The following is a 27,609-nucleotide window of genomic DNA, read 5'->3' on the forward strand; positions in this document are numbered from 1 at the left end:
TTCAAAAAAAAAATCTTGCTTGGAATCTGAAATTCAAAAAAAAAAACCCATGATCCACAATTTTCACCATGATTTGGGATAATGTTCTCTTCCCTTGCTGGCTGGAGGGTTTAATCTCAAACATGACATGGAAGAGGCTATGCTCTGCCACAAAAAAAAATGATGCTGGCTATAAGCTAATCAATGTGTCAGCATAATTACAAGGCCCGTATACCAGCAAGATGCTTCCCTTAAATTTGTAATCAAACGTGTGCGCACCACTCACTCCAAACCCACGCAGCTGTCTTTGTGCCACTCAACCAATCGCCTGCAGGGTTGCCTTTAACAAGGAGAAAAAATCAGTTACTCTAATCTACTACATTTTATTTTTGAGCACACTACACTTGCACTTGAAAATGCTGATTAAAAGATGTCTACTCCTTGGTTTCCCTTGGAAAACCCCCTCACTAAAAAAGATGACTCGGGATTAGCACGTGTGTGAGCATGCCTTATACTTTTAGCCTACATATCTCCTCCTTGCTCGAGGATCATGAGCACTGCTGGGTTTAATCTCCAGATCACTGTCAATGGGAGTAGCTCTTGGCAAAAGAGCACCTTTGCTAACTGCTCTCCACGAAGAAGTCTCCCTCTGAGCTGCCGCGTAAGATGACTTGTCTAAAGAAACACCTTGATTCTGCAAAATTGTTTGCAAGTGATGGGGATTGCTTTTTGTTCGGGGAAGGTCCCGAGCACTCTTGCGGTCCTTTTCAACATAAACCAGAATTTGTTATCAGAAGAAAAACTCCACAGGTACGATATGCTCCACTTGTAATCTAGAAAAACCTAAATGACCAGCTCCTCACCTCGCAGTAGGGATTGTCGTCTGTCTCAAGCACGTGGACCACATGACCCATTTTCGGCCGTTTCTGTGCATCAGGGTCTACACACCGCAAAGAAACTAAGAGGGCCCGCTTTAGAGATCGAGGTGATGGCTTCACGTCCATTTTCGGATCGGCAACTTCATCCGATCGCCTACTACTTACCATCATTTTTAACCAGTCCACCAAATTCACCTGAAACAGGTTCAACTCAAAACATGAATTGGAGAAAACTAAGAAATGTTATTTTAAATTTTTTAAACCAGGGTTCAAGTTCCACCTCTCCAGCCGGCCTGCTGTAATCCACCGGATCTCTTCCTGTGATCAGTTCCATAAGGAGGACTCCATAGCTGTAAACATCACTTTTCTCATTTAGCAAGCCCGTGCTAGCGTACTCTGGAGCAACATATCTGCACAAGGAAAGTGACACCAAACATCAGTCTACCAATCATACAAGCCCATAGAGGCTTCTAAGAATTTGAACCATGGACTAGCCAGCTTACCCAAAAGTGCCCATAACCCTTGTGGTGACATGGCTGTTTCCTGCTCCTAAAAGCTTTGCAAGTCCAAAGTCAGAGACCTTTGGATTCCAGTGGCAGTCTAATAGGATGTTGCTAGACTTAACATCACGATGTACCACCTTTGGCTCCAGACCCTCATGCAAATAGGCTAGCCTGCAAACATTAGAAACATGCTCAAACCTCTCTCTCTCTCTCTCTCTCTCTCTCTCACATAAATGGCTGTGCAAGAAGACTCCTCTCTCCTTTGCAAGAAGCCTCTTCTCTCGTAAATGGCTTTGCAAGAAGGCTCTCTCTCTCTCGTAATGGCTGTGCAAGAAGGCTTGAGCAGAGCTCTCAGCCGTAACTGCCCTGCTACCTCCCCTGCCCACTGTCTGCCACCCCGCCAAACCATAAGTGCATGCTACTAACCCCTGCTGCTCGCTAGCCCTGCCACCTTCCCAAACCCTAACTTTAATTTTCTTTTCCCCAAAATAAAATTTGCCTCCAAATCGGTGCTTGATTTTTTTCCCTAATCAATTTTTACATGTTTTCCCTGCAGTATTCAAACAGAAAATCCATGGAAATCAGCCAATAATCATGCATTAATCAAAGCTTAATCAACATTAAACACATTAATCTGCAAATATCGGCACTTAGCATTAATCAACATTAATGGCCTGGCCAACCCAAGGAATGAGCAAATCAGGGAAGCTGAAGGAGGCCCTCAAGCAGATGGAGGGTTTCAATTCCCCCCCCCCCCCTTTTTCTTCAGAAAAGTCTGTTAAGAAAAATAAAATCATACAAAGGGAGATGTCAAACCAAAAGCAAGTGTGATCTCGACCAATCGGGGGCACTATGCTGCCATAAAAGCCCCGTAAGAGTGGAGGAGAGGAAAATACCATGGCACCACAAAGCATGAGTAACCATCACTGGGGTAGGGTCAATATACCGTCACTTCCCAAAGGGACCCACTACTCTCATTGGACGGATCACAGAGCCAGGTGTGATCACTTGTATATCACATCTCTCCATCCGCCAAACAGACTGAATGGAATAAAAGGCAACAGCCTCTTCCTCCTGTGGTTTAGGGAATCCCATCAGCTCAAGTGCCGGTCCCATAAAAAACCCCCAACCACAAGCAGTGATACTCATCTAAAAATGTATGAGTGATCCAGTGGTTAGGTATAGTTGCATCAATCTGTGCAATCCGTGACATTCTGGGTAGATGCCTCTCTCTGATCATAGGTGTGTCCCTGAGAGTGGTGGTGGCTGAGGCACACCACACACATTATTTTCTCAGAGGCGGATAACCGCTCCCCGTCCTCCCCACCAATGGTTTCTTCCATCATCGGGGCTTGAAGTAGTACAATGACAGTACTTGACTGGAAGAACTTTAAAAGGCTTCCAGATGGTACATGAAGAAATCCTTCAGGGACTCAATACAAGGAAGAAATGCTCTAACCACCAATTTGCAAAGCACAGCTTTGCACTGGATCTTTGGATCAATGAAGTTCAATCCCCCTTCGTGCTTGGGAAAGATAATAGTTTCCCAAGCAACGCTGGCCCTGGTATCAATGTGCCATCAAGCCCTGACCATTAGAAGTTGTGGATCACCCTCCACAATTGTCTAATGCATCTACGGTCATAACAACAACAACAAGTGACATACCAAGATGTGGCAAGTAACACGTGGTTTACCACCAAGGCTCTAGATGCCAAATCGAGCTTTTCCTAGAGCTCCAATGAAGGAGCTTTTTCTTTATGCTCATGAGCACAGGGGAAAACTGTTGGGCAAGTAACGTCTATCCCAACCTGGCATCCAAGATATCTAGCAGTATGTCCTCTCTCAATCCATGTGAAGCCAACATTGTTCCCCAATCAATCCTCTCGGAGTCATTCACCAAAAGTCCAACAAACTTATACCAATTTATAAAGGCCCCTGCTCCTAGAAGCCAGTACGAAATGAGAAAAGACATGAGTAGGATGCCGACATTGTGCCCCAGCCCCCAATCAATTCTCTCGGAGTCCCTCACCCGAAATCCGACACACTTATACCAATTTATAAAGGCCCTTGCTGCTAGACAAAACTCTTCCAAGCCAGTGCAAAATGAGAAAAGACATGAGTAGGATGCCTCAAGAAACATCATTGTATCGTCAGCCAACTCAGAGTCCAAAATCTCCTCCTCTGTGCGCAATGGCAATGGCACTGGTCCTCTGTGCGAGAGGAAATCTCAATCCACATCTGAGTATCCTATGAAGAACTTCACACTCCCTTCAACCATGATGATAATCTTGGAGAGGTTCATGATTCTTATACTTGGGAGACCCTTGCTTTTAGCCAGAAAGCTAGGCTTTTGCTTTTACCTTTTTGCCTTTGCTTTTTATAATAAAATTCTTTATACAATAAATATTATTCAAACATGGCCAAGTTTTTCCAAAGTTCTTGAGCTTTTCTTTTTTGGCTTCAGGACCTTGCTTTTAGGCCTTAGAGCTTCTTTTTGAAAAAGCGGCTTTTAGCTTTTTGGTCCGGCTCAATCTCCTCTTGCTAGTGGTGCTCTTGGCTCACGTCAAACTGGTTTGACTTTTTGATTTTGACCAGACTAGTGTTTTTTCTTGAGCAAACCTTATGGTCCCTATCCGCATGCTTCCACCTGTCTAGTGTCCGGGCAAGGGTTTCATCATGTGAATAGAGCTAGGAGGGCCAAATAGTTACATTCCCTTCCTCTTACATCGCAATTGTCCTCAACTGCTAAATGCAAGTGTTGTAAGCATATCCATATGTTCCAAGTAGATCCATATGTTTGAAGTAGTAGCCCTGTTTGGTGAGCTTGTGCATCTGGTCTTTCCTCATATCTGTGGTGTCATCTGCTCATCTGGCAACATCTCTATGCCTAAAACTAGACAAAAGCTAGTCAACAAACACGTATGCATCATTTGCATCTATTGGGTATTCCAAGTACTGGCCAGGTAGTCTAGAGCCCAGTGGACTATCACATGCCATAAATCCAAGCATTGTCCACACATCAAAAACAGCACACATAGTCAAAAAAGTTCAAACATACATTAGTGTGCAATGCACAAGTAATGACCCTCCTATTCATGGATTGTCCTGTCTAATTTCATCGAAAACCGGTGATGAGCTATCTGGCTCCCGAAGGAAACCGCTCAGTCGATCCTCAAGGCCATCTGGTCACTAGAACTGCTTGAGAGTTCATCAATAGTCATCTGGGCCATCTAGTTTATTGACCACCCAACTATGAAATCCAATACAGTCATCTGGGCTATCTGGTCGCAATGACCGCTTGACTATGAAGTCCAATACAGTCATCTGGGCTATCTAGTCGCAATGACCACCCGACTATGAAGTCCAAGATATCTGGCACAAGAGGCTATCTGGCATCATTGCCACCCATATACAAATCTTGCTCCTTGGGTTATCTGGCATCATTGCCTCCCAAACTAGAGCATGTCCAAATAACCATTATATAAGCAAAATAATGATCAGTTCCATTCCAATATATATATACAATGAAGATGGCTAGGGGTACAACTTGGTAATCTGAAAAAGGTCCATATACCATCATTTCCATCCTTGACTTTGGCAATCCACAAATCCATAGCAACACCCTCCTATAGAATATTCAATGGGTGCAATAATCCTGCTAGCTTTTGTCGAACAAAATTGACCTTCCGACAAATCAAATATTCTCAAACATATAGCTCAATGTCCGTTCTCATGCTAGGCCAATAGAAGTAGCTTTCCAAAGCTTGAGTTGTAATTAGTATGCCTCTTTGCCCCATGTAAGGTGGAGCATGGCTTTTCTTTGATCACTTTTGGCCTCAAATCCTTTGTCTCACATAAATGGGTTTGCGTCATAAGAAAACCCTTTTTGATAGTGATGCACTACAGAGATCAGATGTCTCCTTACTAGAGCTGTGTCATTACAGAGAGGCCTTATTAAGGCTATGGACAGGGAGACAGGATCATCAAGATACCACTCAGACATCCATCACAGACTTATCCAGCAGACAACAGAGGAGATTTAGCAAGAGCTCCCCTTTCTATCAGATTGTGCCTCCAGATCAGGCAATAGTGGAGGTTAGCCCTTTTCTTTAGGTAGTTACCCATGCCAAGCTTTCAGGGATTACAAGCAGAGTTTGCGCCATAATTTAGCACCACTTCAGTGCCTACAAGAGAAGGCCCCCCAATCCTTGGATACAGAAGCGTTTTTGAGCCTCCTTAAAGTCCCCTTTCACCATTGGGCAGCCTTGCCAAAGCTCTACAGGCCCAAACCCTGGGTGTCTTTTTCTAGATTTATTGGGACTTCTTGCAGAACATACTTACAGTCGACCTTCGATAAGATCATGCAGATAGGTGCAATTCAGATCTCCTTTTCAGAAACCCCATCCACCTGATACTTGAGGAAGGAGACTGCCAGCCAATAGTGGCACCCTTAAAAAATCTTGACAGAAGCCATTAGCCTTTCATTGCAGCCATAGTTACCAGGCATTTTTGAAAACGTGTTTCCTAAATGTTTCTGAAATGTTTCCCAAACGTTTCATAAGAGGAGGAGGAGAAAGGAAGGGGGAGGGGGGGGCGGGGTGTACCAAGTCAAAATAATCATATGTATACTGTCTAATTTATGCCAGAAAGCTGTACAAAGCACGGAAGCTATGAAACACTCAACTTCAAGACAAAAAACATTGAATAGATAAGTGAAATAATCAACTTCAAGATGAAAAACATTGAATACAGGCATGCAGGCAGCAGGCTATAGCCCTAAGCCTGCATAGTGCACAGTGCAGCCTGTTACAGCTACCCTGAAGAAACCAATATTCTGAGGGAGACTGTGACTCACAACCCAGAAAAGCTCAATATATAAATAACAAGACATTGATAAAGAAAGCAGAAGTCTGAAAGAGTTAATACTGACGAGTCATGGCTCATGAATAATACAAAATGAATCATGATATAGCATATGCCATGGCTAATGGCCAATAAAGTAAAGGCTGGAGGCTCAAGCCCCCTCCCAGTCCTCAACATCCTCAGCCTCCTCGTCATCATCCTCCTCAGGCTCTGACTCGTGTCATATGCAGGCTATGCCTCTGACGCTGCGCTTGTCTCTGCTGCTGCATTAGTACTAGCACCTGCTGTCAATGCATGAGCTCGTGTGTGAACAGGTGTCATCATCTTTCAACCTCCTCAAGAGAGCTATAAAAAAAACTGATTAAAAAAACGTTTCCAACGTTGGAAACATTTAGAAACATTTTGTTTCCTACAAAAGGTAGGAAACGCGTTTCCTTCCTACCATGATTGTGACCCTACTTACAGACATCATCTGCAGCCCCTGAAAACAGGTTTCATCCGGGATAGAAGCATCTTAGATAGATCACAGCATCTTCACCTTCAGGAAGGCCACAGCGGCAGCCACAACTTTGACATCAGTACTTGGCATGAGGTGACCGGGTAGATTGTGCCTTCCTTGGGGGCACCATGGTTTGGATGGTCTTCTCAACAGCTTGGGTACGTGAACTTGGCTCTTTTCCACCTCATCCATGGCTAGATCTCCTTATGTATGGGGTGCCAGGTGGGGCCCTTCTACCCGCTCTGTTTGCTATGGCTGCCTCCTAACGTGTTACCTTTACTTATTTATAGCCAAAGCCATGAGAAATTTCCTTTTGAAATTTGGTCAAGGATCTTCTTAACTTAGAGTTTGCATACAACACAGCAGCCAACTTAATAGGGATAGATAGAGAGGAACCTCAAGAGGTTTGAAGCAACCATCAAGATCTTCTATCTAGCCTCAGGAGAAAAGATCAACTTGAAGCAGTTTCATAGTGAGCAATAATCCAACTCCTACTTGGAAAGAGGAGTTTTTATTGGGGTTCGCTATCTTGGATGGCATTTGGGCATTGATATTTCTTCAAAGCAGCATGTAGTTCCCCTTGTTGTTTTGCGAGCATTCCCAAGAAGCTTCTCTCCTCAAGCACAAGCCGGCTCTCTTTGCCTGGTCGGCGGGTGGTGGTGGTCCAACATCTTCTCCTGGCCACAATGCGGTACATCACCTCAAGCTAGTCCTTTTCACGTTGTACCAGTCACTGTCACCAATTGGCTGACCATTTGGTCCATTCCTAGTTTTTGCGTCTCGTTCACTTGAGGCCAGGCCGGTGTCTCGTGTGAAGAGGCCAGTATTTTGCTGACATGGACGGGAGCCAGACTGGTGCCACCCGTGTGTTAGCAGGATGGTGTCGTATGGACGGGAGCCAGACCAGTGCCACCCGTGTATGACCTGGACTGTGTTCGATCCATGGGACTGTCACGCCATGGAAGAGCCAGTATTCGTGCCGTGTTTTACCTATGGGACTGTCACACCATAGGGAAGCTCGTGCCTGGAACTGTGTCTTACCTATGGGACTGTCACTCCATAGGAAGACCAGGTTTTTATGTTTTATGTCGTGCCAGTTTTGTGCCGACAGATATTTTGTACATGTTCCATGAACGGGAGATATGTCCATGTTACTATTTGCACATGCACACATGATTTGCATGCTTGAAACTGTTTTCGCATGACATGTATTTGTGTGTTTGCCTGCTTGACGTGTTACTTACTGAGCGGGGACGCCTGCAAGTGAGTCGTGAAGTCTGCCCTGTATTCTGACAAGTTTCAGTGCATGTGAACAGGTGGTAAGTATATGGTACATGTTGTTTTAATGTTATTTTATTCTAACCCCTTTATTTTATAAGGTTAGGGGTTCACACTTATTTAAAAGTGGGCACCCCCTTTGGGCACCCACTTTGGGGCCAAGGTGGGGAGCCCCACTTTTAAGTGAGTGTGGGGGTGGGCATGGTCACCTACCCCCACTAATCCCCCACATGCATGCGTGGGTATCACTAAGGTTAACTCCACCTTTATTTTATTAAAAAGAAGGGCTCTCTTCAAGAGTGGCATGCATCGCTTCTTGCGTTTGTCCATCACCCATCGCTTCCCTCTTACGTGGAGAACCAGGCGACCACCATCTCTGCGCATGTTCTTCTGGAGGCGGCTTGTTTTCCATCAACTTCTACAGGCGACCCTCTGCTGCTGGCTGCGCCTGACACTCTACAGGCGACCCTCTGCTGCTGGCTGCGCCTGACTCTCTACAGGCGGCTGACTCTGCTGCTGGCTGCGCCTGACTCTCTACAGGCGGCTGACTCTGCTGCTGGCTGCGCCTGACTCTCTACAGGCGGCTGACTCTGCTGCTGGCTGCGCCTGACTCTCTACTACAGGCAGAGTTCATCAACTGCACACCATCCTCAGCAAGCTGAGCCTGTTCTCCAGCCGGCTGCATACTGCACAGTAGGCGGTTACACAGGCTGCAGCCACGTGGTTGTGCACATCAGCTAGGCGGCCCCTTTTGCTTTAGGCGGCTGTTTTCCTACAGGCGTCTGCTCCTATTCGACTGCAACTCCTACTCCCCACAGGCGGCTGCAGCAAGTATCCCCCTTCTCCATACAAGGTGGTTGCACTTGCTTTTCAGGCAGGTTTCCTTTTTACTCTTGCAGGCAAGTGTGGAAGTACACTCTCTTCATAGCAGGTTGCTCCTCCACACAGCAGCCAGGTCTCTATCCTTCCTGCAAGTGGATACTTCTTCTCTCACAGAGCAGGCGGCTGTACCCTTCGTGGTGGTGCTTGTCTTGTTAGTTCTACACGAGGCAACTATTCCTTCAACAAGGGTGGCTTCATCTTCTTCAAACACCACGAGTACGGTCTTTCTTTATCAACCATCTACAAGTAAGTGATTTTTCAGATTTGAGTAAAGTATTATATGTTTAAATCTGATAAGGGATTCATCCCTCTACGGCCACACCCGTTCGGTGCCGGGTTGTCCAAGCTGTATTGGCGAACCTCGGTCCAAAGGTGCTGAGATCGGGAGAGCCAGGCGTTAGTACGAGAGCGCCTGTTTGTGCGTGGTCTCGGAACACCAGTGAGGCGCTCTCCGCGGAGTCCAGTGAAAGCACAGGACCGCAGAGATTGGACCACACTAGTGGTCGTTCTGCTTCGAGCTTCTACATCGAAATTCGAGCCTACTTGTTTGGTACTGTTTTCATATGTACATGGACATTATCTGGTTCTCAGAACCCATGGAGCATTGTATTCATTAAATACTCCCAATAAATATATCATATAGAGGGGGGGGTCGGCCCGTTCCGGCCCCAGTGCTGGTGTCCATCTTTCCATTTCTGTTCATTTAAATTTCAAGTTGTTTTAAGTTGTCCATTTCATATTTGTGGTTTTAAAGTTTTGCTATTAAGCGTGTGGGTGTCCAACGGAGTCTTTCCCACATGACGGGATCGGTTTCATTGGTATCAGAGCACGGTTGTTTCCCTCTTCCTAGTGGGGAAACGAACCTGTGTACTGGACATCCCGCTTTTAGCAAACTTTGAACTCAATGGACAGCCAAGGCAACCCTTTGGAAGTACCAAATTCGAGGGGTCCATCTAGTGCTTCTCGTGGGTCTGATGCCCTGCGTGGTAGGCACAAGCCCCTTGAAAGGGTTCTTGATAGTGAATCCAAGGGTCAACTGTCTCCAGGAAAGACAGTTATGCTTGAACAAGACCCTGATGCTATGAGGGCTGAAATGGAACATATGAGAAAACTTTTGCAGGCTCAAGAGCAAGAGTTAAAGTTTTTGCATGAAGATCCCCATCTGCAAAGTGCTATTGAAGCCAGGAAGGCTGATGCTATGGTTGATGTAACCTTTGAATCAATGGCTCGTGAAGTGGGCAAGAAACCAAGGGAGTTGGCACTTGCCTATCTCCTTCGCAAAGGTGATATCAAAGAGGGGGATGACGGAGAGCTAAAATTCAGAAATCCACCTCGTTTGAAGCATGGAGATCCCGCATTCCAGAGGCTGAAATCTTTTATGCAAAAGGAAGAGGTGACTGTCACCTCTCGTCATGCATCCTCTCCACAAGGCACTAAGCCTGACAGATATATGTATGCCAGTGCTCATGGAGGGCACGAAAGTCACATGCATGCAAGATATGTATCTCATGGTGACAGGTCTACTTCCAGAAAAATTTTGCCTTCTGAGTTGTCTCATGGAGAGACCATGCCATATGCAGGTAAGTCACATGCATCTGAGCTTCGAGTTCGTGGAGCACATGCCACCGTGCCCCATGAAGCTTCTATGACGGCCCATGGAGCCCATGCAGACAGGGCTACCCCGTTGGATAAGGGGAAAAGAAAAAGAGAAGACCATGAGCCTCATGCCAGGAAGCTCAAGGAATTCAAAGCAGGTGATAAATCTGTCAAATTTGATGTCTTTCATGGTGAACATGATGCTTCTAAGGTGTTAGCATTTGTGGCACAGTTCGACATTGCTTTTAGCGATGAGGATTTCACAGAAAAGTCGAAGGTGCGCCATGCTAGCATGTTTTTGAAAGGGACTGCTGTCCATTGGTGGATCACTGAAAAGATCACCAAGGATCCCATCTCTACTTGGAAGGAATTCAAAGATAGATTTTATGCTCAGTTCTTGCCACCCAATGCAGAGCAAACTCTCACTCAAAAGTGGGACAGGCTGGAACAAAAAGACAATGAGAGTGTGCAACAGTATGTTAACAAATTTTGGAAAGTGTTGCTAGAAGTGACTCCCTTCATGCTAATCACAGAGGATGAAAGAAAGAGGAAGTTACCAGCATATAGATCGGGTATTGAATTGCACCCGAAACATACGTTGCAACAACTCACAGCTTCTGCTCTTGCTACAGAGCAATTGGTGCTCAAGATCAAGCAAGATCAAGGAGGTTCCAAGGGGAAGGACAAGGCTGTCCCAAATCAGCAAAAGGGTGGACAGCCACCTAAAAAGAACTTCCGGGAGCCTTACAAGGGTGGCAAAGCTGAAAATAACACATCTAAAGAACAGGGCCCAAGAAAGAACAAATTTGGATTAACTCCGGAGCAAAGAGAGTAATATGCTAAGGATGGAAAATGCTTTTCTTGTGGTAGCAAAGACCACGTGTTCCGACAATGCCCAGATCGCAAATCAAAGCACGAGGACAAGCACACCAAAGCAAATGTTCATGCAGTTCCTGATGTGCAAGGTAATACAGGTCATGATGCAAAAGAGCGTATGGTTTGCAAGGCTTGGGGGCAAATCAAGGATCAGCCCGCACTCTTCATGTTTGATGACTGTGCAACTGACAATTTCATCTCTATGCAAATGGCAGCTGCATTGGGTATTGAGGTTGAAAACATGGGACCTCAGATTGAAGCCGAAGCTGCATTTATTGGTAAAGAGGTGCAGGTTACCCCTTTGATTGGGAAGTTGCGTATCCATATACAGGGCTATCTTGATAATGAGCATTTTCTAGTTGCTCCACTGAATGGATGTGATGTATTGTTGGGCAAGCCGTGGCACCATAGGCTTGAGCCCCGCAAAGACTATAAGTCTAATATGATTTCTTTTATGCATAAAGGCCGCATGCATTTTATTGATGCTGGCAAAGAAGGGGATTCTATCCCAGTTGTATCACACATCCAAATTAATAAAGCAATGAAAAAGAGTCTTTCAGCGTACTTGATTTTTGTGCGTGATAGTCTTGTGCCAAATCATCAAAATGTGGATGCTATATCTAATGATAGGCTGAATTTTCTTAATGCATTCAACGACTGTTTTGCTGACTCATTGCCAGGTGAATTACCTCCCCAAAGGCCCGAAGATCACCGCATAGATCTTGTGCCAGGTAGTTCTCCTCCTAACAAACCCGCATACCGAGTGAGTGCTGCACAACAAGAAGAAATTATGAAGCAGGTAAACGAGCTTTTAGAGAAAGGTTTGGTTCAGCCCAGTTCCTCACCTTACTGCTCTCCTGTGCTTCTAGTTCAAAAGAAGGACGGATCATTCCGTATGTGTGTGGACTATAGAGCTTTGAACAAGCTTACCATCAAGAACAGATTTCCTAGTCCACGTATTGATGATATTTTGGATAAGCTTGATGGTTCAGCTTGCTTTAGCAGACTTGATTTGAAGAGTGGTTATCACCAGATACGCGTGGTGCCACAAGATGTCCATAAGACTGCATTCAGGACAGCCTTCGGATTATATGAATTCTTGGTAATGCCTTTTGGTCTCACCAATGCTCCTGCTACTTTTAATCGTATGATGGATAGGATATTCCGACCCCATCGCAAGTTTACAGGAGTCTTCTTTGATGATATTTTGGTTTTCTCCAAGAATGAGCAGGAACACAGAACTCATTTGGTCACAGTGTTCGAAGAGTTGCGGAAGCATAAACTTTTCGTCAATGCCAAGAAAAGTGAGTTTTTCCTTTCAGAGATTCATTATCTGGGACATATTGTATCCAAGGATGGAGTTACAATGGATCCTGCAAAGATAGAGACCATTCGGAATTGGCCCGAATTGCAAAACGTACATCAAGTACGTAGTTTTCTGGGATTATGCTCGTACTACAGGCGTTTCATAAGGCATTTTGCTATGATTGCCACTCCTCTACATGATCTCACGAAGAAGAAAATTGCTTTTAAATGGACTTCAAAGGAACAGGATGCTTTCTTGCAGCTCAAGCATGCGATCATATGTGGTCCAGTATTGATTGTTCCTGACTTGCACAAGTCATTCGTGGTTGAATGTGATGCTTGTGGTGATTGCATAGGAGCTGTCCTAAATCAAGAAGGGCATGCAGTTGCATACGAGAGCCGTCGTTTGCATGATGCTGAGCTTCATATGGATATCTATGAGAAAGAGCTCTTGGCTGTAATTCACGCCTTAAAGATATGGAAACATTACCTTCTTGGGGCTGAATTTGTAGTCAAGACAGATCATCAAAGCTTGAGATACTTTCTATCTCAAACTAAGCTTTCAGAGAAGCAGATGAGAATGGCAAACTTTCTTTCCATGTTTCATTTTCAGATTGTGCATACTCCAGGAAAGAAAAATGTGGTGGCCGATGCACTATCTAGGAGGCCTTATATTGCTGCAGTCTCAGTGGCCTCTCATGGAGATCTATCTGCTATGAGAGATTTATATCATTTGGATGCTGATTTTTGCCATATATGGACTGATTTGATGGCTGGTCATTCACATGCCTCTTATGTTATCAACGAGGGTTATCTCATGAAGGATAATTGCCTATGTGTGGTGAAGGATTTGCGTTCAAAGGTTATGGACGAATGTCACGCTCCACCATATGCTGGTCATAGAGGTATTATGCCTACTATTTGCATGATTCAGAGGTACTTCTTTTGGCCAAGCATGCGTAAAGACATTGAGGCTTATGTGCGTGCATGTATTACTTGCCAAAAGGTGAAATTTGACAGGCAAAAGCCTCCAGGTTTGCTTCAGCCATTGCCTATTCCCTCGCAACCTTGGGTCCTTGGGAAAGTATCACGATGGATTTTATTATGGATTTGCCTAGATCCCAGCATGGGAATGATGCTATTTGGACTATTGTGGACAGGTTTAGCAAGCAAGCTCACTTCTTGCCCATCAAGAAAACCATTAAAGCTGATCATATGGTAAAGCTTTTTCTTGCTAATATTTTCAAGCATCATGGTATGCCTAAATCCATTGTTGGGGATAGAGATCCCAGGACTACAAGCCTATTTTGGAGGGCTTTGTTTGATAATATGGGTTCTAAGCTTGAGTTTTCATCAGCTTATCATCCCCAAACGGATGGCCAAAGTGAAGCTGCAAATTCAGCCGTGTTGGATTTGTTGAAGTGTTATGTGGCAGATCAAAAGAGTGCATGGGAGAAGTATCTTCCACTTGTTGAGTTTGCCTACAACAATACGATCCATGCTTCCACAGGAAAGGCTCCGTTTGAGATTATTTATGGCAGAGTGGTCTTGCCACCCATCCTTCGTACTAAGGATGAGATTTTTGCAGCTGATGAATATGTTCGTGACTTGGATGTTGCCTTTGGTCAGGTGCGGACAACCATTGCAAGATCTCAGGATAAGCATAAAATGGCTGCTGACAAGCATAGAAGGGACATGGAAGTCAAAGAAGGTGATTGGGTATTGCTGAAATTTGAGAAGGCTAGGCTTCGGAAGAGGCCGGGACGAGAAGGCTCATATCCTAAGCTTTCTCCTCGCTATTATGGACCCTTCAAGGTGATTCAGAAGATCAATGAAGTGTCCTACAGGCTTGCTTTACCTAGTCATTGGAAGATTCACAATGCTTTTCATGTGAGTCTATTTCGGAAATATGTGGGGCCAGATCCTGATGAGCCTGTCACAGAAGATCCGCCAGAAATTGAAGAGCTTGAAGAGATCCTCCAGCCAGAACAGATTGTTTTTCACAAGGAGAGAAAGCTACCTGCAGGAAAGCTTTCCAGGAGATACCTTGTGAAGTTTAAAAATTATTTGCCTATTGATGCCAAATGGGTAAATGAGGATTATTTTGCAGATTATCCGCAATTGTTGCAGGCATATCTTGAGGCTTTTAAGTTGAGGTCAACTCTTTAGAAGCCCGGGGGGATGTCACCAATTGGCCGACCATTTGGTCCATTCCTAGTTTTTGCGTCTCGTTCACTTGAGACCAGGCCGGTGTCTCGTGTGAAGAGGCCAGTATTTTGCTGACATGGACGGGAGCCAGACTGGTGCCACCCGTGTGTTAGCAGGATGGTGTCGTATGGACGGGAGCCAGACCAGTGCCACCCGTGTATGACCTGGACTGTGTTCGATCCATGGGACTGTCACGCCATGGAAGAGCCAGTATTCGTGCCGTGTTTTACCTATGGGACTGTCACACCATAGGGAAACTCGTGCCTGGAACTGTGTCTTACCTATGGGACTGTCACTCCATAGGAAGACCAGGTTTTTATGTTTTATGTCGTGCCAGTTTTGTGCCGACAGATATTTTGTACATGTTCCATGAACGGGAGATATGTCCATGTTACTATTTGCACATGCACACATGATTTGCATGCTTGAAACTGTTTTCGCATGACATGTATTTGTGTGTTTGCCTGCTTGACGTGTTACTTACTGAGCGGGGACGCCTGCAAGTGAGTCGTGAAGTCTGCCCTGTATTCTGACAAGTTTCAGTGCATGTGAACAGGTGGTAAGTATATGGTACATGTTGTTTTAATGTTATTTTATTCTAACCCCTTTATTTTATAAGGTTAGGGGTTCACACTTATTTAAAAGTGGGCACCCCCTTTGGGCACCCACTTTGGGGCCAAGGTGGGGAGCCCCACTTTTAAGTGAGTGTGGGAGTGGGCATGGTCACCTACCCCCACTAATCCCCCACATGCATGCGTGGGTATCACTAAGGTTAACTCCACCTTTATTTTATTAAAAAGAAGGGCTCTCTTCAAGAGTGGCATGCATCGCTTCTTGCGTTTGTCCATCACCCATCGCTTCCCTCTTACGTGGAGAACCAGGCGACCACCATCTCTGCGCATGTTCTTCTGGAGGCGGCTTGTTTTCCATCAACTTCTACAGGCGACCCTCTGCTGCTGGCTGCGCCTGACACTCTACAGGCGACCCTCTGCTGCTGGCTGCGCCTGACTCTCTACAGGCGGCTGACTCTGCTGCTGGCTGCGCCTGACTCTCTACAGGCGGCTGACTCTGCTGCTGGCTGCGCCTGACTCTCTACTACAGGCAGAGTTCATCAACTGCACACCATCCTCAGCAAGCTGAGCCTGTTCTCCAGCCGGCTGCATACTGCACAGTAGGCGGTTACACAGGCTGCAGCCACGTGGTTGTGCACATCAGCTAGGCGGCCCCTTTTGCTTTAGGCGGCTGTTTTCCTACAGGCGTCTGCTCCTATTCGACTGCAACTCCTACTCCCCACAGGCGGCTGCAGCAAGTATCCCCCTTCTCCATACAAGGTGGTTGCACTTGCTTTTCAGCAGGTTTCCTTTTTACTCTTGCAGGCAAGTGTGGAAGTACACTCTCTTCATAGCAGGTTGCTCCTCCACACAGCAGCCAGGTCTCTATCCTTCCTGCAAGTGGATACTTCTTCTCTCACAGAGCAGGCGGCTGTACCCTTCGTGGTGGTGCTTGTCTTGTTAGTTCTACACGAGGCAACTATTCCTTCAACAAGGGTGGCTTCATCTTCTTCAAACACCACGAGTACGGTCTTTCTTTATCAACCATCTACAAGTAAGTGATTTTTCAGATTTGAGTAAAGTATTATATGTTTAAATCTGATAAGGGATTCATCCCTCTACGGCCACACCCGTTCGGTGCCGGGTTGTCCAAGCTGTATTGGCGAACCTCGGTCCAAAGGTGCTGAGATCGGGAGAGCCAGGCGTTAGTACGAGAGCGCCTGTTTGTGCGTGGTCTCGGAACACCAGTGAGGCGCTCTCCGCGGAGTCCAGTGAAAGCATAGGACCGCAGAGATTGGACCACACTAGTGGTCGTTCTGCTTCGAGCTTCTACATCGAAATTCGAGCCTACTTGTTTGGTACTGTTTTCATATGTACATGGACATTATCTGGTTCTCAGAACCCATGGAGCATTGTATTCATTAAATACTCCCAATAAATATATCATATATTGAGGGGGGGGTCGGCCCGTTCCGGCCCCAGTGCTGGTGTCCATCTTTCCATTTCTGTTCATTTAAATTTCAAGTTGTTTTAAGTTCTCCATTTCATATTTGTGGTTTTAAAGTTGTGCTATTAAGCGTGTGGGTGTCCAACGGAGTCTTTCCCACTTGACGGGATCGGTTTCAGTCACATCCAACAGCAGATTCAAAGTTTTCTTTGTATCGGCTTGGTAAGAGCAAAGGTTTCTTGGAACACCATCATTTGCCTGTAGACCAGGGTGGCCTTGGCAACATCAACCCACAGTCCCAAAGCCTGGAGGGCCATGAATAGGCACCTCCATTGCACGTTGTATCCCCACCCTAGGTGGCCCCTTGCTGCAAGGATAGAGATGGATCTTCATGGAAACTAATGGTCCACACCATAGTCACAAAAAACGTGGTTCGAGCAAATGAAACCTTCAAAACGTTTCTAGGGCAAAACGTTTTGAAACAAATGCAAAACCTCTGAAAAATGGTGTTTCAACCAATTTTGGGCCTTGGAGGGAGGGGGGTTGTTTTACGTTTCCCCCCCCCCCCCCTTTTTTTTTTTGCTTATTTTGTGTGCGCTGGCCAAATCTGCCCTATTTTCACCTAAATCACAAGCTAAACACAAGGTTAGTCCTAGGGTGCAAGCAAGCTCATCACCCAACCACAATCCACATTCATAGACCTCCCCTGAGCCAGGGGCTAAGGCTCACTCCCACAAATCGATGTCATTCATCCCTGCCGTCCATACCACAAGACCTACCTGCTAAGGCCTTGAAAAGACTATCTGTAATCCGCTATGTCCATGGCAAGAGAATGACTGCCTCGGGTGCAAACGAAGGAGCTACTATTGGGGGGGCCTCGGGTGCAAATAAAGGAGCTATTGTGCTGCCGGTCCCATAGGAGCCAAAAAAACAAATCGCCACCTATCCCTGCTTTCTCTCTATCTCTGCGCTACGCTGCACTACAATGTCCGCCTGCTCTACCCACATGCACCTGCTTGCATCAACCCTTGTAAACGCTTGTTCACAGGCGCCGTATAGCCCTGTGCACCCCATCCCTAGATGGGCTCTGCCGGTTGCAAACCCACAACCCATGCAACAACCATGAACACAAACAATCTACAGCGTTTACAAGGGAGAGGAAATCTAGGGTTATAGTCCAAAAACAGGGGTTCCCTGGACAATTCCACCCCCACGCATGCATACAAATCTCCCCTTTCACCCCCTTCTCTCAAAATCCATATGCACCCTATCCTACTAGCAAAACCTAAAAAAGCACCTACTACTTGCAAATTCAAAACGCAGATATGGTGACCGAGAGATACATGGCTTAGGCAACCTTGATAAAAACACAACGGCACACAAACCTTGCTTTTTCTTGCCTCCACGATTAGGCTTGTTCTAATACCAACTGTGAGGGACTCCGCCCAAGGGATCACCTAATACACAGGCATAAACAAGAAACCAAATAAAAGGGGTGCACACAAGCTCACCACCCAACCATAGGTTCACATCTACCAACCTCAACCCAAGCTAGGGGCTAAGGTTCCATTCCCACAAGTCCATGCCAGTTAGCCCTGTACCAATCCGTGCCCACAAGGGCCCTCGGCAAGACTACTCGTGATCCGCCATGTCCTGACAAACCTGGCATCCCATACCACCAGTGCCTAACCACAGGGGCCCTCGGCGAGACTACCCAAAATCTACCATGTCCACGGTAGGAGAAAGCCTCTTGGTCTAGGTCCAGACCACAATGAATCAATAATAACCCAAGACTCACTTATAAAGTGCTTATTGCTGCTATAAATAACAATCCAATCATAAATAGCCAATAACCTTGGAAACTGATGTGGCTGTCTACTTGCATAGAATGAGCATGCAAAACTTACTAAACATGTCAACAATGGTCAAACACTGAGGCAAAGGTCAACCCCAACTTGCTTCGAGTGTGGGACCTTCACATTTTGGCAAATCTAGCATGCTTGGACATACCAATAGACATCTCTTCTCATCTTTGGTCAATAGAATAACCACTCCAACTTCTACAAGGTACTGTTGACACCACAATGACTCCCAACTAGAGAATCATGGGCATCGTAAAGAAGTGCATGTCTTTTCTCCCTTAGTAAGTGTCACCTTTTGGTCCCTTCACCAATCTTGACCAGTGTTTCACACAATGAGCGGAGCCAAGGTGTAAACGGGGATTTTCCACAAAAGAAAGCTGAAGCATCTACCAGCAAAGTTTGGCCTGAAAGATGGCCACGCAACAAAAGCAGCATGGGATTTTATTCATCAAAGTGACTTATAATGTTTATAAGGCGGTGTGTTCACATATCATTAAAGACGGGCTGGACATATTATTATTCCGTGCTTGTATATGTGGACAGAAGGAGGCGCCTAGAGAAAACTTGGGCTACAAGCCTCAGAAAAGCACAAAAGCTGATATTTTGGGCTAAAACTTGGGCATCAAGCTAGGAAAAGAATAAAGTTGATATTTTTGGGCAAGTCCACCTATGTTGGGCATAAAGGGAAAAGCACTTCAAGTATAGCTGGTCAACTCTATTAAAGCAAGGTAGGAGGGTTGTTTTCAGCAGGCCGACTTGCTTCAGAGCTCCTGGAGGGCTGGTTGTCTTCTTTCATAGCTACTACAAGGCTACTTGACTTCTTCCATAGCTTTTACAGGGGTGGTTGACTTCTTCCAGGATAGCCACATGGCTGGTCGCTTTCTCCCAAAGCCTGACAGGGCTGGTCAACTCCTTTTTGAGCTGATAAAAAGCTGGTTGGTTTTCTTTTGATCATCTACAGGCTAGCAGATTTGTCTTTATCAGGCTTTTTGTCTCTCTTCTGGCCTTGTCATCGGCGAATTTGGGGCTGTTCTGGGACTGTTTTGGAGGAATCTGGGAAAGTTTTAAGAGCTCTTTTGGGGCTGATTTGAGGCTCTGTTTTAGGGCTGTTTTGGCGCAGAGTTTGGGGTTGTTTTTGGCTCCGTACTAGGCTGTTTTATGGACAGTTTATGGGCTGATTCATGGGGACTGTTTTGAGACAGTTTTCATATGGCTTTTGGTGCTATGTTTTTGTCTTGGCATTGGACAGATAACTGGGCAACAGATTTGCTGATGCTTTGTGGAAAATCCGGTGCCGTATGCACCCACACCTTAGTTTATTGTAAAAGCTTCCCTCAATAAAGTAGTTCCTAGGGGGGGCGGCCGTTCCGGCTCAGTGTGTTGTTTTTATATTGTATTTGGTTCTTCCGCTGTGTCTTCATGCTCTGTGTGGTATTTGAAGTGTTGGTCTATTATTGTTCTGGGTCCCCTATTTGTGACATTGGTATCAGAGCAAAGGCTTTCTCGGAAGCAAGAGGCTTTCTTCCAACAATGAGAAAGAGAAAAGATCAGAAGTGGGAACTACAATGATCAATAGTCATCTGTCAAGAGCATGAACAGTACACAGCTTGGACTAAGGATTTATGGATTCACAGAATTTATCCTCGAAGTATGGAGTTGGTTTTATGTGCCTGTGTTCAGCACTCCTTCCAAATGCTTTTTGTGGACTATAAATCAAGCTGACAAGCAAGCTATATGGAGCCACCACTCAAGATATCTTATGCATATGCTAACAAGATATTTCTTTTGGCTTCATGACGAACCTGGCAAAGAAAAGAAAAGTTATTTTTCTGAAAGGTGTTTTCCTTGGAAACCATTCTGATCCTAGAAAAGACTTCTCTATGGTTTTGATGAATAGTTTATGGTTTTGGTCTCGTGTATTGGAGGCTCCTTAGCAGTATGGGATGTTAGAATTGTCACCTACATAAGGATCTCGTATGGGGAGTATTCTAGTGGTGGTATGGGATGCTAGAATGTCACATATGCAGTTACAAAACTATGAATTATTTATCATTAACATGGACTAGCTGATTCTAGACTATGAGTATACCACGGTTATAGCGGATTTATTGGATATCTCATGGATTGAGGATTTTTCTATGGATTTCTTTTGGCGGCCAAAATGCCTATAAAACTATCTATCGCAAATATGTTTATGGAGAACCAGGATCTCTATGCATGTGATTTTTTCTTATCTTATGTTATACTGCACTCATGGAAGAGTTAGTGACTCTAGTGAGTGAGTATATGAACTCATGGAAGAGTTGGTGACTCTATCCAATGAGAGGAATTAGTGACCCCATTTAATGAGATGAGTTGGTGACTCTGATTTCTCACTATCTGAACTCATGGGATCATGGAAGAGTTGGTGACTCTGTCCAATGAGTATTTCATGAACTCATGTAAGGGTTCACGACCCTGGTGAGTAACTTCGGATTGGTGACCCTATGAACTCATGCAAGAGTTGGTGACTCTAGTGAGTTAATATCTAGAGTCATGGAAGGGTTGGTGAACCTCGTGAGTGAAGCCTCGTGGAAGGGGAAACCCTGGCGAGCATGTATGGTTTCATGGAAGGGTTGTTGCCTTGGTAAACCATATGGACATGTGAAGCATGTTTGGCTTCGGCATGCGTATGGATCATAGGGGTGGTGCCCTTCTGCAGTCCAATGGCATGACAAGATGTTTTGTGGCTATGTATTCTGCTTACTTTCTTTTTGCAAGTACTTAAAGCTACTTATGGAATTATGGATATTTGGGACACAGCTGGCTCGTGCCTGCTTCTAGTTAATATCAGAGTTGTTGACTCGGGTTATGGAAATGATGGATATTTGAGACACAATTGGCTCTTGTGCCTGTGTTTGCTTATTATCAGAGTTGTTGACTCGAGATATGGATAAAGATTCTTTCTTGATACGGTTGGCTCTTGTGCCCGTATCTGACTTCGGATCATGGATCTAGATTTATGGCTTTAATGCCAAAATTATGTTGTACTACTGATTGGCAGTGGATTTGCTATACTTGAAGGATATTTCAATGGTATCACGCTTATACAGTTGCGGATAACTGCTTTATAAGACGGAGGGGATGTCACCATTCGGTCCTTTCACCAATCTTGACCAGTGTTTCACACATTGAGCGGAGCCAAGATGTGAACGGGGATTTTCCACAGAAGCGAAGCTGAAGTATCTAGTGGCAATATTTGGCCTGGCCACACAACAAAAGCAACATGGGAATTTATTCATCAAAGTGACTTATAATGTTTATAAGTCGGTGTGTTCACATATCATTAAAGACGGGCTCGACATATTATTATTTCAGACATGTATAGTTTTTGTCTTGGCATTGGACAGATAACTGGGCAACAGATTTGCTAATGCTTTGTGGAAAATCCGGTGTTATATGCACCCGCACCTTGGTTTATTGTAAAAGCTTCTCTCAATAAAGAAGTCCTAGGGGGTGGGGGGGGAGGGGGGGTTGGTGTGGTGTTTTTATATTGTATTTGGTTCTTCCGGCTATGTCTTCATGCTCTGTTTGGTATTTAAAGTGTTGGTCTATTATTGTTTCGGTCCCCTATTTGTGACAGTACACATAGCCGGTTCTTATAATGACCCAGTTTTGAAATGAGAGCCAAAATGTATAGAAGCCCGAATTCTACCGAAACCGCATACTGTGGCTTTATACTATCCAAATCTTTCCCTTGAATTTCTAGCACAACTAACCCCTGTAATGTCTGAATGGTGGACCTCTGACTCTAAGAGCATTAGCAACAAGGTTATTCTTGCCAAGAACATATTCAATCATACCTCCAAACCGTTGGAAGATTTGACTCCACCTGGCTTGCCTATCACTCCATTGAGGCATGGTTTGCAACCATTTAAGTGCTTGATGATCAGCCTTCACTATGAATTCCCTCGCGTAAAGGAAAGGTTTCCAATGCTTGAGAGTTGTGATCACCCCTAAAAGCTCTTTGTCATACACCAAATAACTCTTCGTGGCGTCATTCAGCTTGCGGTCTGCCCTCTTGCTGTAAAAGAGCGCCGATGGCAAGGTTGCTAGCATTGGTGATAACTTCGAATGGCATCCCATGATGCCACCTTGAGAATTGGGGCTTTTGAGGCCACTTTATGTAATGCATGGAAAGCCTCAAGATCTTTCTCCGTAACGGACACTTTCTGACAATGCATCTTCACGCCCTTGAGAAAATCTATGACAAGGTTGGAAAATTTTTCCATAGGGATGTAGTAGGCCTAGCAAAGACCCACAAATAATCTGATCTCTTGAGCAGTCTTGGTGGGTACATCCAATCCAATATAACTTGCACCTTTTCGGGGTCGAGGCTAGTACTTTTCTTTATTACTTTGGAGAACTTCTATTCAATGCAGAAAACCTAGTGAAGTTGATTGATAGAGGATTGCCAAATGCAAGGAGGATGTAGACCAAACGTCTCCTGTTGAAGGCAACTATGAAGCCACTTGGGCATACCCAAATCTGCTAATAATGTGGTAAAATTTTGGCTAAGGTGACCTTGAAACATTGTTTGTGCCACCTCATATATGGTCACTAGGTCAATTTTATTAACCAAGGGGTACCTTAGAAGGATAACTTTTCTTTTAAACAAGTGGATTTCTACTGAGGCGGGCTGCTGCACCATCAGATTTGCACCTAGCCTTCTTGGCATAAGATGAATCTTTAGCGCACACAACACCTCACATGCACTTAACATGAGAGCTGCCGGCAAGCTTCAAATTTTGAACTCTAGGAGGGTGGCCACTTTCCACTCTTTCTTAGACCCCTTGTGATTGCAGACAAGCTGAAGCTTCTGACAGCAAAAGAGATGGGGCTGCCTGCATATAAAGGCAAGACACAGCTCAAAGAGATCAAGGAAATGATCATGCATGGGCTAAGGGTTTCAACTCCAGAGTAAGGGGTCATGCATCTCATCACATGGCACAGGGATCTACACAACATTCAAACACAATTTCCTCAATTTCTTTGTCCACCATGGGGTGATGTATGTCCCATCCTTCCGAAAATTGAATCTCCCTCAACATTTTGTACAACAAAATCAGGCAACAAATGCTCACTCACACACACTTCACAATGCTAAAGGTTGAACCCAAGTCTCCATATTTGCAGTGCAGCCTTCTGAGGCATACTTGGTTGATACTTGATCAGGAAGGGAGTGAAAGGTGTTGCCACATAAAAGGTGATGTGGTACTGTTGTCTAAGATATAGATAACTGCATAAGCATTTGGAGGTCACATCACGTCGAGAAGGCAAGGATGAAACCAGAATTAAGAGTTCACCCTTTTGCAGTTCCAACAATGATCTTCATTCGTATATCCCATGGCATGGGCTGTTTTTCTCCTAAAGATCCATGAAGCCACTGATCCAAATTTCCATTGTCAATGTACTCATACACAAGCATCCTGCCCACGCACAAAAGGACAAGAAAAGAAAAATTAAAAATGCTTTCAAGTGAAGCATTTCAAAATATCATAGTGTCTTTTAGTTACCTGTGTGCGCCCTCCATACAGTACCCAAGTAGGCGAACAAGATTCTTGTGTCTCACTCGACCGATCGCCTCCACTTCTACCTTGAACTCCCTTTCAGCTTGCCCTCTGCAGGCAGCAAGAGTACAGACTCTTCACGAAATAAGAAGAAGAGCACAGCATAGTACATACACCATATAATCTTGAGAAGAAAAAGGAACACATCATACACTATCTTGAGCAGCATGCTATATGCCATGTAACCTAAAGAACAAAAGCTTACCATACACTATGTAATTCATACCATGCTAGACTAGTTTAGAAAATTAGAAAGTACCTGTTGTTCAAGAGGTTCTTCACTGCTATTGGAGTTTATACCATGCTAGACTAGTCTAGAAAATTAGAAAAAACCATGCTATACCAGTTCAGAAAATTAGAAAGTACCTGTTGTTCAAGAGGTTCTTCACTGCTATTGGAGTACCATCAGGCAAAAGGCCATGGTAAACAATGCCATAGCCACCCTTGCCCACAACATTGGAGTCTAAAAAGAAATTGGTTGCAACTTCCAGATCTCGGAGAGTGTACCAATGGCCCCATCCCAGGTGTGAAACCTCAGGAACTGCTGCAGAAGGGGAAGAAGAGGTAGAGTTGAGGGAGGGGTCCTTCTCTAAACCCCCCTTACTAGTGATATTGATAGAAGTGGTATTTGTAGCATTTGTAGTGAAGGAAGACGCCTCAATTCTGCTTTCGGGAGTGATTCTGCCCGTGTCTGAAGTGGTTTTGCCTGTGTCTGAAGTGGTTTTCTCTCCTTCTGAAGCTGTTTTACCTGTCTCTGAACTAGGATTTCCTGTAGAGCCCTGCCTTATGTGCACGATCTCCTTTTCTATTGTTAATCTGTCCTCTGATATGTTGCCGGAAGAGCTTGTGGGCGGCTCTATCAAGCGCTGGGAGACGGGCTTTAGGGCGGTTTCATATTTGGGAGAGAGCTTCTTTATACTCAGCAGGTTGCCTGCAGGAATCTTGGTCATCCTCTCACGTCTAGCCTTTTTTCTGTAGCCCATCCATATAAACAGTAAGAGGACTATGAGAGCCCCCACCCCAATGCATATCACTACATATACCTTAAGCCCAAATATAGATGTTCTTTTAGATAGCTCACTGTTGAGACCGCCCATTTTTGCTAGATTGTGGGTTCTTTTGTGGGATGAATCAGAAAATTCCCATTTGAGTTTTGGGTTATGAGCGTTCAGGAAAAAACCACAAATTTGAATTAGGAGGAGCTCGGAAAAGGCCCACTATTTTTTTTTTAAAACCCACAAAACTGAAAGCTCAGAAATGCAGCAAGGAAGTAAATTAGCTGTAGGAAAAGCTCAGAAAGCAAGCATGGGTGTGAAGGGGTTTAAATCTTGTAGGGTTTTCAGCTATGGAAAATTCTCAGAAAAGCAAACTTGGCATGCGGAATAACAATTGGAAAAGCAGACTTGGAAGACCGGTTTTAAAAGCAAGCAAAAAGCTACCAAAGCAAGCTTGGAAAGCAAGTTTAGGTGGCATCTGTTAAATTAAGATGTATAATTATGACTTCGCGCCCCGCACAGCTGCATCGCTTTGCTGCCACGAAAGATGAGTTGCAGTTTGAAACTCGCAGTTTGATCTCTCACTTCTAATTAATGTTCTAAAAATAGTAATAATTACAGTCTCGGACGAAGATGCCGAAGCATTTGCTCGGTTTTTGTCAAAACACAGAGAGGGTATCATTTTTTTGCCATTTCGAAAAGGAGGAGAAAGCAAGGCAACATGATGGGCGAAGATGGGCTACATTATGCCGGGAAATCCACCATGATATGATGGCAAACATTCAGTGCTTCTGCAAGCACAACAGGCACGCTTCCTCGCATTGGGTTCTGATCAATTCAGTTCCGCCACTCCCATAGCATTCCTTCTTCTCTTTTACCCTTACGTAAATCTGAATTAGCTTTCGCCATAATAGCCTCAGTTTGTGATCAGCTTCAATCCACCATAGCTCTGCTTTTTTCTGTGATTGTTTTGAACCCGCCCACACTAGAAGCAGGTTTGCTGTTTGATTGTTTCCTTATTCGATGTGTAGTGAAACAACCCATCGCCCAAATTCAATTCTGCTGTTTGATTTTTCCCCAAAATGCTGTAATCTGTTGCTTGTCGCCCACTCATCGCCCAATTCAAATCTGAAACAGGACAGCCCACTTCACGCACATCCAATTAAAGCGCATCTACCACCGTCCAATTCAAACGATTTGCTCGCCAACAAAGCTAAAGCAACAACAACAGCAAAAAGTAAGCTATGTTTAATTCATCGATCTACATCTATCCCTTTCGGCCCAACGCGAGCAACAATAGCAGTAGAACCTTTCTAGCTATGGTCAAGGCATACAATTAAGACAATCCCTTTCCGCCCGATTCAACAGGTCTGTACAGCTATAATGAAAAACATTATCATTCACTGCCTACCTCTCTAGCCATGGTTTAGCAGCATTCTTCTGCCCACATTTACTTATCAGCCATCATTATCATCGCTTTCCATCCACAGGTCTATAAAACTAAAACATAGTAAATTCTCCCCATCACATAGAAAGATAAGATAAACTTGGGATCCAAGCTTTACTAGCAAAAGCTAGTGGCTGCCTGCATTCCCGGGACTGCGTGAGCGCACTGAGAGAGAAAGAAGAATTTAAGCAAGAAAAAGAGAGCTTCTTTATTCTCTTTGTTGTTTCCCTCTAGATTTCTAGGCTCGTTGCAAATGGCCACTCTGCAACATTTTAAGAAAAACAAACAAACAAAGAAACCCAACAGCTTTGTTACTTTTAGGAGCTTCTTGCTGTTTACATTGCATTCCAAAAATGTATATTTGTGGGATTTTTTTCTTTATTGAAAAAGTGTTCAGCATTCCAAATCTTTGTTGCTATTATAGAATTATAGAATCTTATAGATGTTCTAGCTTCCTTGCATTTGAAGGAAAGCTTTCTTTTCCTTTTTCTATTTTATATATATATATATATAAAAGGGCTGGTGGGTTTTCTATTTATATATATATATATATATATATATATATATATATATAAAGCCAAGAGGAGCAGACATGTGCGTCCTTCTTCACACAGACCTCCTGCCCACGAAAGCTCGTTGCATGGACTTTCAATCTTGTGGGCAGTAGGGAGTGTTTGGGCTTGTCAAGGCTGTGTGTGCAATTTACATTCGATCCCATAGGAGTGAGTGTTCACTAAAAACCTGGGTTTAGTGCAATGTGAATTGTTAAAATTGAGATTTAACAAAATATAATTAGAAGGTAAGAGTTTTAAATTTTTAATATAATTTTT

The 27,609-nt window shown here is 44.5% G+C and overlaps 1 protein-coding gene across 1 annotated transcript; it reads right to left on the minus strand.

Moving 5' to 3' along the window:
* Nucleotides 1-27,010, minus strand: LOC147618746 (putative serine/threonine-protein kinase At1g01540). Its single transcript, XM_086773793.1, has 8 exons — nucleotides 26,744-27,010; nucleotides 24,704-26,478; nucleotides 24,284-24,388; nucleotides 24,074-24,196; nucleotides 1,361-1,531; nucleotides 1,138-1,267; nucleotides 843-1,052; nucleotides 1-742 (listed from the first exon to the last, which is right to left on the minus strand). Exons 2-8 carry the CDS (start codon nucleotides 25,432-25,434, stop codon nucleotides 497-499), a joined length of 1,716 nt encoding a protein of 571 aa, XP_086629919.1. The 5' UTR covers nucleotides 25,435-26,478; nucleotides 26,744-27,010; the 3' UTR covers nucleotides 1-496.
* Nucleotides 27,011-27,609: the final 599 nt, after the last annotated feature.

The sequence above is a fragment of the Cibotium barometz genome, chromosome 34 (assembly GCF_041138505.1).
Source record: "Cibotium barometz isolate CiBa-2024 chromosome 34, ASM4113850v1, whole genome shotgun sequence".
NCBI classification, from domain to species: domain Eukaryota; kingdom Viridiplantae; phylum Streptophyta; class Polypodiopsida; order Cyatheales; family Cibotiaceae; genus Cibotium; species Cibotium barometz.